The 13139-nt window shown below is 45.6% G+C and overlaps 2 protein-coding genes across 2 annotated transcripts in view; one reads left to right on the forward strand and one right to left on the reverse strand.

The window, feature by feature from the left end:
* Positions 1-6028, forward strand: part of FAM83G (family with sequence similarity 83 member G) — a 35878-nt gene extending 29850 nt beyond the window's left edge. The window contains exon 5 of the mRNA XM_075318336.1: positions 5274-6028. Coding sequence (XP_075174451.1) covers positions 5274-5645 — 372 coding nt within the window. The 3' untranslated portion in view covers positions 5646-6028. The remainder of the gene's footprint in view (positions 1-5273) is intronic.
* SLC5A10 (solute carrier family 5 member 10) overlaps positions 1-13139 on the reverse strand; it is a 114388-nt gene that overhangs the window by 68860 nt on the left and 32389 nt on the right. Inside the window, exons 8-9 of the mRNA XM_075318347.1 lie at positions 8378-8583; positions 4961-5096 (exon numbers count right to left, since the gene is read on the reverse strand). Coding sequence (XP_075174462.1) covers positions 4961-5096; positions 8378-8583 — 342 coding nt within the window. The remainder of the gene's footprint in view (positions 1-4960; positions 5097-8377; positions 8584-13139) is intronic.

Consider the following 13139-nt stretch of genomic DNA (forward strand, 5'->3'; position numbering starts at 1 on the left):
GTAGGATGTTCATGTCAACATACCGGGGGCTCACACATCTGGACACTTGGATGGTGCAGTAACGTCCAGCGGACACTTGGGGGTCATATGGTATATGGTGGAGCAGATTTTCTAACTTTTTATGGTATGCAGTTGGGCATAATGGATCTGCAGGCCATGTCTTTAACCCCTGGCAGCCGGATCAGAGCTCGGCAATGTTCCTGGCGCCTCCTCTGATTAGTAGGTCCCCGTGGGTGTTACTGTTTCGGGATCGGACATTGCCCTGCTCTCCGAGGACCAGGACAGAGTAGAAATCCGCGTGTAGCTCACAATCTATACAAGGACGATAATGTAAATGATTTACAGAGCTGCTTGGAATTTTCTATAGATTTTATCTGTCGGTTGTTGTAGAATTAATATTTAAAAGTTGATTTTTTTTTCTATGAAGGTGACACCGTTCTGCCTGAGTAATGCACTGATCCGATGCTGCCCGACAGGTTCACTGTGTTTACAGAAAACCAATAAAATAGCCGACCTCCTTTGGTGTTTCCGAGCCTTTCTTTATCACGAAGTGGCCTGCAGGCAAAGTCTCTGAACATACATAGCAGCTGGAGGCGAATGCCTGCATTGTATAGCGTGTGACCAGGTGGCCTACAAAGCCCTGGACGTCAGGCTTAGCTACCCTACAACCTCTACTAGATTCATAGCAGCCAATCAGATTGCTGCTTTTACTCCTATGTATGCATGCATGCTCAATTTGGTTGAGAATGCATGCAAGGCAAAGTCAGTGGCTGTAAAATGGCTGAGAACCAAAAGGTATGGAATTAGAGTTGTGCAAAAAGATTTGCCAGAGCCTGGTTTAGTGGCTACGTTGTTATAACAGTGGCCATCGAACATCCTCCCACTTGCAGGCATCCCCATGGCCTCTTCTGATTATTAGGTCTGGTGCAATGCCATCGAAGTGCCCTGACGCACACAATACTTTCTAATCAGAAGAGACACCAGGAATGTCGTCAAGTAGGCAGAGGTTCGTAATGGCTATGTTGTGATAACCGTGGCCATCGAACGTCCTCCCACCTGCAGGCATCTCCATGGCTTCTTCTGATTAGTAGGCCTGGTGCAATGTCATCACTGTGGCCTGACACACACAAGACTTACTAATCAGAAGAGACACCAGGGATGTTGTCAAGTAGGTAGAGGTTCGTAATGGCTATGTTGTCATAACCGTGGCCATCGAACATCCTTCCACCTGCAGGTATCCCCATTGCTTCTTCTGATTAGTAGGCCTGGTGCAATGTCATCACTGTGGCCTGACACACACAAGACTTACTAATCAGAAGAGACACCAGGGATGTCGTCAAGTAGGTAGAGGTTCGTGACGAGGTACGGTGGACAACGGACTACCAGTGTGGCCGCTGGAACACAGTCCTTTGATCGGAAGATTAAAGTAGGTGTCTGACGCCCCTCGCTTCATCATTGACACTACAATCCCACTGATCTGGCAAGGTGTGTGCCTGATACCCACGTCTCGGCAGGTATGTGGGTCAAAACCTCATCTGTACCTTTCTCTTCCAAAGTGGATATTAGTAGCGCCACAGAATCCCTTTAAAAGTGACCATGCCCGAACCTTCTTTACTCTAACATTGGCCCTGAAGTGTTGAGACCCCCTTGTAGTCAGCTAGCCCCTCTGAAGTCTGACATTGATCGATATGAAGGATTTGATTGCCACTTACTTTTCTGAATAAGCCCCAGTGTGGCGGATATGCCAGGTTATGGGCGAGGCTGTTCCAGAGATTGGCACGTCTTGAAATCTGCCCTCTGTCTGCGGTACACGGTGTTCCTGTTTACTAAGGCTCCTAATTTCTCTTAATTCTGTGGGTTTTTCTTTAATATGAGGGCTTGTATCCACCTGCTTGTGCACGTTGCAGGGATGGTGGTTGTTTTGGCACCGTCCTGTGCCAGTTTAGGTCTTTTTCAGTCTATTGCAGTTGCAGGTCTTGTTTTGGGGTTTTGTTATGTGTTAGAGGGGCCTTTGAGCCCCTTCAGACTCCATCACTTGGGAGAGACTGTTACTTCTGCACCCCCGGGGAAGGTGATGGCAATTTATTAAAGATAGCCCCATAATGTTACCCTGCAAAGAGCAATATTGAAATTTGACTATCGCAGATACTCAGATTCCTTCTAGGGGGTGTGCCTGGGGAAAGAGGTCACATTGGAACCCTATGGACTTTTTCGACAGCAAACGTCGGGGATCATCCCCCAGGGTACTCCAATTCCTTCTGCTGTGACTTCAAGCCCCTCGATTGACATCTAAACTGTGGCGAAGTCTTTTGGTGCCTTGTGAAAAAAGCTGGTTGGGTATTCGTAAAATGAATGGGGACAGGTCCTCGTGGTAAAGCTCTGTTCACACGGTCACTAGAGGGTGCCATAGACTTGACGGAAAGAATAGTGGAAACCACCATGATAGGTTGGAGGGTGGTTTTTGTCATGATGAATGGAACAGTGGTGTTCCAGCTCCATCTGTGGGATCATCGCAGGTGTCAGTGGTTGGACCGCCAGCAATCAGTAAGTCGCCCCTAATTGTATGGTACAACTGCTAGAACTTGGTGGCCACCCTGGGTCGCCGGAGGACATTTGATTCCTGAGAGGATTAGGGCCCATCGTCTTGGAGCCAAAGAACATAATGTTCTCAGTAGCACATGTCTAGTGTACATGGGGCAAAGTGCTGCCAACAAAAATGATGATTGAAAACATCAGCGAACGACAATTGTGCTGCTTAATCGGCTGACTGCTGCCCGGTGTAGACGGTCCGTTAACTAGGAACGGGTGTTCCCGATATTCGTGCATTCTCAAGTTATCGGCCTGTTGATTTGTACACTTTCTGGAGGACCATCAATTAATTTAGTGCATTTCTGGTCTTCGGATTTGTGTCGACCACCAGACTAGCAGGAGATTACTTGTGTCCACCACCAGACTAGCAGGAGATTACTTGTGTCCACCACCAGACTAGCAGGAGATTACTTGTGTCCACCACCAGACTAGCAGGAGATTACTTGTGTCCACCACCAGACTAGGAGGAGATTACTTGTGTCCACCACCAGACTAGCAGGAGATTACTTGTGTCCACCACCAGACTAGCAGGAGATTACTTGTGTCCACCACCAGACTAGCAGGAGATTACTTGTGTCCACCACCAGACTAGCAGGAGATTACTTGTGTCCACCACCAGACTAGCAGGAGATTACTTGTGTCCACCACCAGACTAGCAGGAGATTACTTGTGTCCACCACCAGACTAGCAGGAGATTACTTGTGTCCACCACCAGACTAGCAGGAGATTACTTGTGTCCACCACCAGACTAGCAGGAGATTACTTGTGTCCACCACCAGACTAGCAGGAGATTACTTGTGTCCACCACCAGACTAGCAGGAGATTACTTGTGTCTACCACCAGACTAGCAGGAGATTACTTGTGTCCACCACCAGACTAGCAGGAGATTACTTGTGTCCAACACCAGACTAGCAGGAGATTACTTGTGTCCACCACCAGACTAGCAGGAGATTACTTGTGTCCACCACCAGACTAGCAGGAGATTACTTGTGTCCACCACCAGACTAGCAGGAGATTACTTGTGTCCACCACCAGACTAGCAGGAGATTACTTGTGTCCACCACCAGACTAGCAGGAGATTACTTGTGTCCACCACCAGACTAGCAGGAGATTACTTGTGTCCACCACCAGACTAGCAGGAGATTACTTGTGTCCACCACCAGACTAGCAGGAGATTACTTGTGTCCACCACCAGACTAGCAGGAGATTACTTGTGTCTACCACCAGACTAGCAGGAGATTACTTGTGTCCACCACCAGACTAGCAGGAGATTACTTGTGTCCAACACCAGACTAGCAGGAGATTACTTGTGTCCACCACCAGACTAGCAGGAGATTACTTGTGTCCACCACCAGACTAGCAGGAGATTACTTGTGTCCACCACCAGACTAGCAGGAGATTACTTGTGTCCACCACCAGACTAGCAGGAGATTACTTGTGTCCACCACCAGACTAGCAGGAGATTACTTGTGTCCACCACCAGACTAGCAAGAATTTGGAAATTAAATGATAGGCGTAGCAGTATTTTAGGTGGACTGTGTGATTCCCACAGAAAGGATGTATAAACGCTTCTGCTTTATTACTTGGTGCGATGATCATTTGATGATTTCCTTCCGACGTTTAGAAGGAACACTTGCCCGTCACACACCCTTTCCTGGTGATTTAAGGCTTCACACGTCCCCTCTAAGCGTAATGGTCGGAGTCATACACATTTCCTGAGTCAGGACTTTGTATATTAGTGACTTGTAAATGTGTTTTTCCACTTTTATGTAAGTGATACAATGAAAAGTTCTGGAACTTAAGTCTCGCTGCTGAGGGTTTGCTACAATCTTATGCTGTCTGGACTGACCATTTTGACCCCAGTAAATGAGATCCATCTGTTGCATGATGGATCCAGCATGACATCTTTGTGTCTGTTACAAATAGACATTAATGGTCAAGAAAGGGAAAAAGTGGTCGGGGCTGAGGGAGCTGTGCTATGCCGCTTCTGTAACTCCCATTGACTTCTACGGGAGTTATGGAGACTGTATAGCTCAGCCCGTTGGGTTCTTTTTGGAGTCCTACCCTCCTGTAACCACCAAATAGAGACAGATATTTCCATCTCCACCATGAATGGTTGAAATAACCACTTGAGGTCCTTTTACACAGCCCAATGTATATTTTAAGGGGGGGTGGATAATAGTTATACAACAGCGATAATTTTTGGGCACGCATAAACTACCCAATTAGCTGACATGCTAGCATCGTGCTCAGAACATGTTCGCACAGGCAGATCGGGAGCGAGCGAGGTGAGGTTGAGTATATATCACACGTGGATAAAAAGTAATAAATCATAGGCCCTACACCGAAAAGCGATCGTTGCCCTTCCTACCTGGGTAAAGAGCGCGGCTGATCATTCCGGGCATGATGATAAAGATCATGGGTAGCATCTTCAGATAACTGGCGAGGATAGACCCGGCTTTAGCATGGCTTAGGTTCTTGGCTGAGAGCGACCTCTGCACGATGACCTGACGGGAGAGAAGGCGGACATGTCATTATACCATAATAAATGCCTTGTCTTGTACTTTGTAGGGGTCTTGTATATAAAAGTTGGGCGGCACGGACTAATATTTGCTTTGCTAGCTTTGCAGAATTGACATACGCTGTCATACTAACACCCAACCCTTCTCTTCTTGCTCTTCAAGGCGAAACCACATTTCCATTACACAACAAATGGCCCCACGGGAGGATTCGACAGGTTCCACTCCCACCCTGGCACCAGGGGCGTAGGCAAGAGCAGAGTCAAGAAGGAGAGTTTGGAAGGTCCCGGAGCATACCGACAACTCAGTAGAAAGTCTGACAACCCGAGGGCAGGATACTGGAGCGGGAAGGACTATGGAAGCAGCTATACCAGTCCCCTTTCTCACAGTCCCGTACCCCCTGACAATGTGACCACGCCGTTCGGTATTCCTTATTCTAAGCTGTCCCAAGCGAAACATCTAAAGAGCAAGCTAGGACCTAGCAGCCTGGACTCTCGGAGGAGAGGGCATGGTCCCCCTGGCCACAAGGACCTTTAAATAAGCTTTACTTTGTAGGCACAGGTTCCTCCTGGCATTTGCCGCCTTACACTGTGGACTCTGTACTATGCCCAAAGAATGGATAAAGCTAACTGTGGTGTCATAAGGCTGCTGGAACAAGCCACCGGTGTGCTGCTCGGCCTTACCGCCATAGAGGTGCTAGCAGGCCCCAGATGTGTACGTGCTTGGTGAGGCTTGAAGGCAGGGTTTTTGGGGGGTATCGAACTGTTACCCATCGCTGCTGTGGCTGCAGGGTCTGCATTTACTGCACTTTTTGCTCTACCCGTTTACATTCCTATTCCAACCAGGTCTTTTTTATGGAGTGATCGTAAGAGGTTAATTGTTATCCTCCAAGTGCTCCAAAACCTGCAACCATTTTTTTTTTTCGGGGGTGGGGGGGGGTTAAAGGGGGACTAGGTTAATGGATGGAGAGTTATATTGTGATGAGAATGTTTAAGAAAGTGACTTAAAAGGTTTATATATGGATGGCTGGAGGCGGCCATGTTTTTGAACACTGTGTTTTGGGTCGTATCTATTGTGTGTCTTCCCATTTATCCTTACCAGGTCACCAAAATTGGTGCAAATGGATTTGCAGGACCATGGTTCATTGGCCACGTCTGTAATCCGTGGCTGCTGGAGAAGAGCCCATTTATCACCTCTCGGTATTCCTGGCAGCTCTAATTAACCGACATGGGGCAACGTCATCGTTATGGCTTGACGCCAGGCCGACTAGTCAAAACAAGAGCCATGGAGGCAATTTGCAGTCCTCTCTTCCAATGCCTACAGATTATTGATGTGCTATCATGACCTATACAATATGGCCACTAGTATCAGTATTCTTGGCAGGTTAAACGGATAGACAGCCCCTTTAAATTGGGACCCCTTGGTTTTTTTGCCTGGCTGTAGATTTCCAGTCAGTATTAGGTCTATGAAGGTGATACAAAGATGACCTTAGACTTTGTGCACAATGCGTTTGGAGCCCTACGTTTACCGTATATGCCGACATGTATACACTCCCATCGTTAAAGACGTTAAACATGTCCATGGGACTCCACTTACCTAATGGAGGCCAATGGAGCTCTACGTTTCTCGTATATGTCGAAATGTATACACTCCCATCGTCAAAGATGTTAAACATTTCCATAGGGCTCCACTGGCCCAAAGGAGGTCAAAATAGTGGGATTTTTGTATATTATCTTAACATATACCGCCACTAAAAGGCTTAGCGTAATGTGCACAGAGATAAAGGCCGTCAGAGAGAGTGCCCAACGATAGTCACAAAATGGCTGCCTCCACTGTTTGTAGGATCACTTAAATGTTTTTTTTTCTTCTATTTTAATGGTTGTAGCCGGACATGCGAGCGTTTTCTGTCCACAGACGATGGTGTTCACACTCTCCTCCATTTTAGATAAGCGAGTCCCCGACAGCGGGTGCAATGACAATCTAAAATGGCGACTTTAGAATGGTTTAACGTTCTCTCCGCCTGGTTATTTTCCTCTGTATGTATGTGAATATGTAACTTTATGTATATATGTGTGTATGTATGTATATATCAGACGGGGTGTGAGGACATTTGCAATTTACAGGGTATACTCTCATTTGTATATTATATTAATTCCTTTGGTGCAATCTTCGTATTGATACGCCAGATCTTAGGGCTACATTTACACGTGTCTTGGCAGTCATCAGACGCTGTCTTATTTTACTATATAAGGTGGATGTTACACTGTAGAGAGCGGGATTGTAAAAAAACAAAAAACCTTGCCACAGTTTTTAGGGCAACAGTAGGTAAAACCTGCTCAACAGTGCTTTTAGGGTTAATATTAAGTTACTGCCATCATTTTGCATTTAGTACATTAGGCCTTTGATAAAGAAACCAGGCCTGGTAAATATAGAAACTGATGCCCATAGCAACCAATCAGATTCCTACTTTCATTTTTTCTCTTCAGGTTACAGAATGAAAGAAGAGATGTGATTGGTTGCTACAGGCAACTCCTCTTCCCTGTGCCTGCCCATTATGGAGGCCATAGCCACAGCAACCAATTGGATCTCTTCTTTCTTATAATGACCTGCACTGGATGAATGAAAGCTGGATTTTCATTGGTTGCTATGGACAGATTATTAATGTGTGATAGGCCTTAGTAAACAATAACAAAGAAAATGGCGGTGTGAACAAAATGTCTACATTTAGCCCTTTTTGTTGCCTTACATGAGGAGGTTTGCTTCCAATTCTCTGATATCTTGGCTAAAATTACAATTTTCCTTAAAATAGTGGCACGCTAAGTGTCATGGCGAGGGATACTGGTATCCAAGTAAACAAAAAGGACCTGGACCAGTATGGAGGGTGGTTTGTTAGCGTGCCATTCCTTTAAGGAAAATTGTCATTTTAGCCAAAATATCAGGAAACTGAAAGCAAAGGTCCCCATGTAAGGCAAACCACCTTCCATACTAGTCCATGTCCTCTTTGTTTACGTGGATACCAGCACCCCTCGCCATGATACTTAGGACTCCTATAATTGCGTCTTGTTACGCCTCCTCATCCCATACCTATCAATACGTTCATCCCCTTTAAGACTTTCCCCCAATGAGCCAGTTGCACCTTTAAAACACCCCAAAAACGCCCATTTTCGAGCAAATAAGCTATTTCGTGTTCTGATTAGCGGGACATTCCTACAAGAAAAGGGGCGATTGGCGGTATCTGCTTCTCGTAGGGTCCTTATGGCCATAATTACCTGATCGGTGCACCAATACCAAGCGGCAAGGATGGTTAACCCAAAAGTCATCCCTGTCCATGGAAGGTCACCATTGACCGGATCACGGAAAAGATGCATGGCGTCCGAGCGGGGGAGGTGGCAGGTGGTATTCGGGACAATGAGGGCCGGTATGGCCGATGCATAGGCCTTTTCTAGATTTTGGTAGCCTCCAATTTCATTGAAAGCTAGGGGAAAACAAAGACATAAAAAAGTAGACATTTAAAGGGGTACACACAGTCATATAGGTCACCTGGCATAAAAAACAGACAAAGACATGAAAAAAAATGTGAAAAATTAGACATTTAAAGGGGTACACACAGTCATATAGGTCACCTGGCATACAAAACAGACAAAGACATGAAAAAAATGTGAAAAATTAGACATTTAAAGGGGTACACCCAAATGTGTAGTCATAGGTCACCTGGAAGGCGAAAAATGTATTATTATTTTTGGGGGAGGGGAAGGGGGGCAAATAAAAGAGAGAGGGGTGTCCAAAAAAAAAAATGACGCAGATTTAATTTTTGCAAAGGTTGCTATGGGCAACAAGAACAGATTTTCCGTTTTTAAGATGGCGGTTAGCTAACGTTTGGCACACATTTTTTGTGGATAAAACATCCCTTGTCATTGTAACCCATGACGTCCCTCAGTAAATACACAGAGTCCATTATGTTCTGTCTGAGAGGATTAAATCCACTTATGTCAGGTGAACGCTTGGCGGGCGGCCATGTTCTCTGGTATCTCACATCCACGAATGTCTAGGGACAGTTCAGTGATAAAGTCTGAGGCGCGATGGTTAGAAAAAGCCCCGGAGCTGCGTTCTGTGAGAACGATTGGCTCCTAACATGGCGGCTAATCAGTGCCACCTACAATTTTTAATGCATTTGTTGAATAAAATGGCTGCTTGTTCTGCGATTTACATTCCATATGTTGTAATGGACATTGAATCTCATTTTACTTGTTATTTTATTAACGTTTTTTCTCAAGCACCAAAGATCAGCAGAGGTTTTCTTTGTCACAGAGGGAACCTGAGACCATCTGCAAAGTCCAAGGACTATTTTTGTATGTTGTAAAATGGTTTTTAAGCTGTTATAAATAAATGCTGTATTTAAAGCTGCGTTTTGTGTGACTTCTTTGCTGGGTATTGTGCTTCTATTATATAGGGGTAATGCACACAGTGATGTCACAGTACAAAAATAATACACACAGTGATGTCACAGTACAGGGATAGTATACACAGTGATGTCACAGTACAGGGATAATACACACAGTGATGTCACAGTACAGGGGTAATACACACAGTGATGTCACAGTACAAAAATAATACACACAGTGATGTCACAGTACAGGGATAATACACACAGTGATGTCACAGTACAGGGATAACACGCACAGTGATGTCACAATTCAGGGATAATACGCACAGTGATGTCACAGTACAGGGGTAATGCACACAGTGATGTCACAGTACAGGGATAACACACACAGTGATGTCACAGTACAGGGATAATACACACAGTGATGTCACAGTACAGGGGTAATGCACACAGTGATGTCACAGTACAGGGATAACACACACAGTGATGTCACAGTACAGGGATAATACACACAGTGATGTCACAGTACAGGGATAACACACACAGTGATGTCACAGTACAGGGATAATACACACAGTGATGTCACAGTACAGGGATAATGCACACAGTGATGTCACAGTACAGGGATAATACACACAGTGATGTCACAGTACAGGGATAATACACACAGTGATGTCACAGCACAGGGATAATACGCACAGTGATGTCACAGCACAGGGATAATACACACAGTGATGTCACAGTACAGGGATAATACACACAGTGATGTCACAGTACAGGGATAATACACACAGTGATGTCACAGTACAGGGGTAATACACACAGTGATGTCACAGTACAGGGGTAACACACACAGTGATGTCACAGTACAGGGGTAATACACACAGTGATGTCACAGTACAGGGGTAATACACACAGTGATGTCACAGTACAGGGGTAATACACACAGTGATGTCACAGTACAGGGATAACACGCACAGTGATGTCACAGTACAGGGATAATACGCACAGTGATGTCACAGTACAGGGATAATACACACAGTGATGTCACAGTACAGGGATAATACACACAGTGATGTCACAGTACAGGGGTAATATACACAGTGATGTCACAGTACAGGGATAATACAGTGATGTCACAGTACAGGGGTAACACACACAGTGATGTCACAGTACAGGGGTAACACACACACAGTGATGTCACAGTACAGGGGTAACACACACACAGTGATGTCACAGTACAGGGGTAACACACACAGTGATGTCACAGTACAGGGGTAACACACACAGTGATGTCACAGTACAGGGGTAACACACACACAGTGATGTCACAGTACAGGGGTAATACACACAGTGATGTCACAGTACAGGGATAATACACACAGTGATGTCACAGTACAGGGATAATGCACACAGTGATGTCACAGTACAGGGGTAATACACACAGTGATGTCACAGTACAGGGGTAACACACACAGTGATGTCACAGTACAGGGGTAATACACAGTGATGTCACAGTACAGGGGTAATACACACAGTGATGTCACAGTACAGGGGTAATACACACAGTGATGTCACAGTACAGGGATAACACGCACAGTGATGTCACAGTACAGGGATAACACGCACAGTGATGTCACAGTACAGGGATAATACGCACAGTGATGTCACAGTACAGGGATAATACACACAGTGATGTCACAGTACAGGGGTAACACACACAGTGATGTCACAGTACAGGGGTAACACACACACAGTGATGTCACAGTACAGGGGTAATACACACAGTGATGTCACAGTACAGGGATAATACACACAGTGATGTCACAGTACAGGGATAATGCACACAGTGATGTCACAGTACAGGGGTAATGCACACAGTGATGTCACAGTACAGGGGTAATGCACACAGTGATGTCACAGTACAGGGATAATACACACAGTGATGTCACAGTACAGGGATAATACACACAGTGATGTCACAGTACAGGGATAATACACACAGTGTTGTCACAGTACAGGGATAATGCACACAGTGATGTCACAGTACAGGGATAATACACACAGTGATGTCACAGTACAGGGATAATACACACAATGATGTCACAGTACAGGGATAATACACACAGTGATGTCACAGTACAGGGGTAATACACACAGTGATGTCACAGTACAGGGATACTACACACAGTGATGTCACAGTACAGAGATAATACACACAGCGATGTCACAGTACAGGGATAATACACACAGCGATGTCACAGTACAGGGATAATGCACACAGCGATGTCACAGTACAGGGATAATACACACCACACAGCGATGTCACAGTACAGGGGTAATACACACAGCGATGTCACAGTACAGGGGTAATACACACAGCGATGTCACAGTACAGGGGTAATGCACACAGCGATGTCACAGTACAGGGATAATACACACAGCGATGTCACAGTACAGGGGTAATACACACAGTGATGTCACAGTACAGGGATAATACACACAGTGATGTCACAGTACAGGGATAATACACACAGTGATGTCACAGTACAGGGATTATACACACAGTGATGTCACAGTACAGGGATTATACACACAGTGATGTCACAGTACAGGGATAATACACACAGTGATGTCACAGTACAGGGGTAATACACACAGTGATGTCACAGTACAGGGATAATACACACAGTGATGTCACAGTACAGGGATAATACACACAGTGATGTCACAGTACAGGGGTAATACACACAGTGATGTCACAGTACAGGGGTTATACACACAGTGATGTCACAGTACAGGGATAATACACACAGCGATGTCACAGTACAGGGATAATACACACAGCGATGTCACAGTACAGGGATAATACACACAGTGATGTCACAGTACAGGGGTAATACACACAGTGATGTCACAGTACAGGGATAATACACACAGTGATGTCACAGTACAGGGATAATACACACAGTGATGTCACAGGGATAATACAGAATTGCGATTGTGAACGGTCCCCTCCACTTCTATCCTTATATGACACCTTGTCCCCATGTAGTGTCGGGTCACTTTATCAGGAGTGTTGTAGGTGCATGATGTTTTGTATTTTCCCATGCAGTAGTGATGGTCAGCCATGACTGCTCTGATCTAATCCAAACACTGCGGCCCATCAGATCTCCAGCTGAGTACACTCTGCGGGTCTCATAATGCAAATTCTGTCTGTTTATGCCAAAATGGAAAAGGTACATCGTGCAAATATTCACTCAATGTGTTTCTTCCCGATGCAAAATCTCCACAGTCTGCACACCGGCAAACACTGGCAGGATACAGGAGGACAAACAGGAGGGTGACGCCACCTCTGTCTGCAGCAATGAATCATGGGTGCAAACAGATCAGGAGGCCTTATGGAAAAGGAGCGATTGCCTGGATTCCTCGTTCTCCTTAACACCAGCGGCTTTTCCCTGATTAAATCAGAACCCGTGAACGTCTGGTCTGATCCCCCATTTGCCAATATTGGGGAGTCAGAACACAAGGGATGGGGTCACCGTAATTTGGAGCCATTGTCTCCATGGGCCCCGTACCAGATGCCGCTCCCAGATCCAGCAGGATGGTCCCTAATTAGGAGAGCTGTCTGTGGAGATCGGGGGTAA

Source organism: Anomaloglossus baeobatrachus, chromosome 7, assembly GCF_048569485.1.
Source record: "Anomaloglossus baeobatrachus isolate aAnoBae1 chromosome 7, aAnoBae1.hap1, whole genome shotgun sequence".
Classification (NCBI taxonomy): Eukaryota; Metazoa; Chordata; class Amphibia; order Anura; family Aromobatidae; genus Anomaloglossus; species Anomaloglossus baeobatrachus.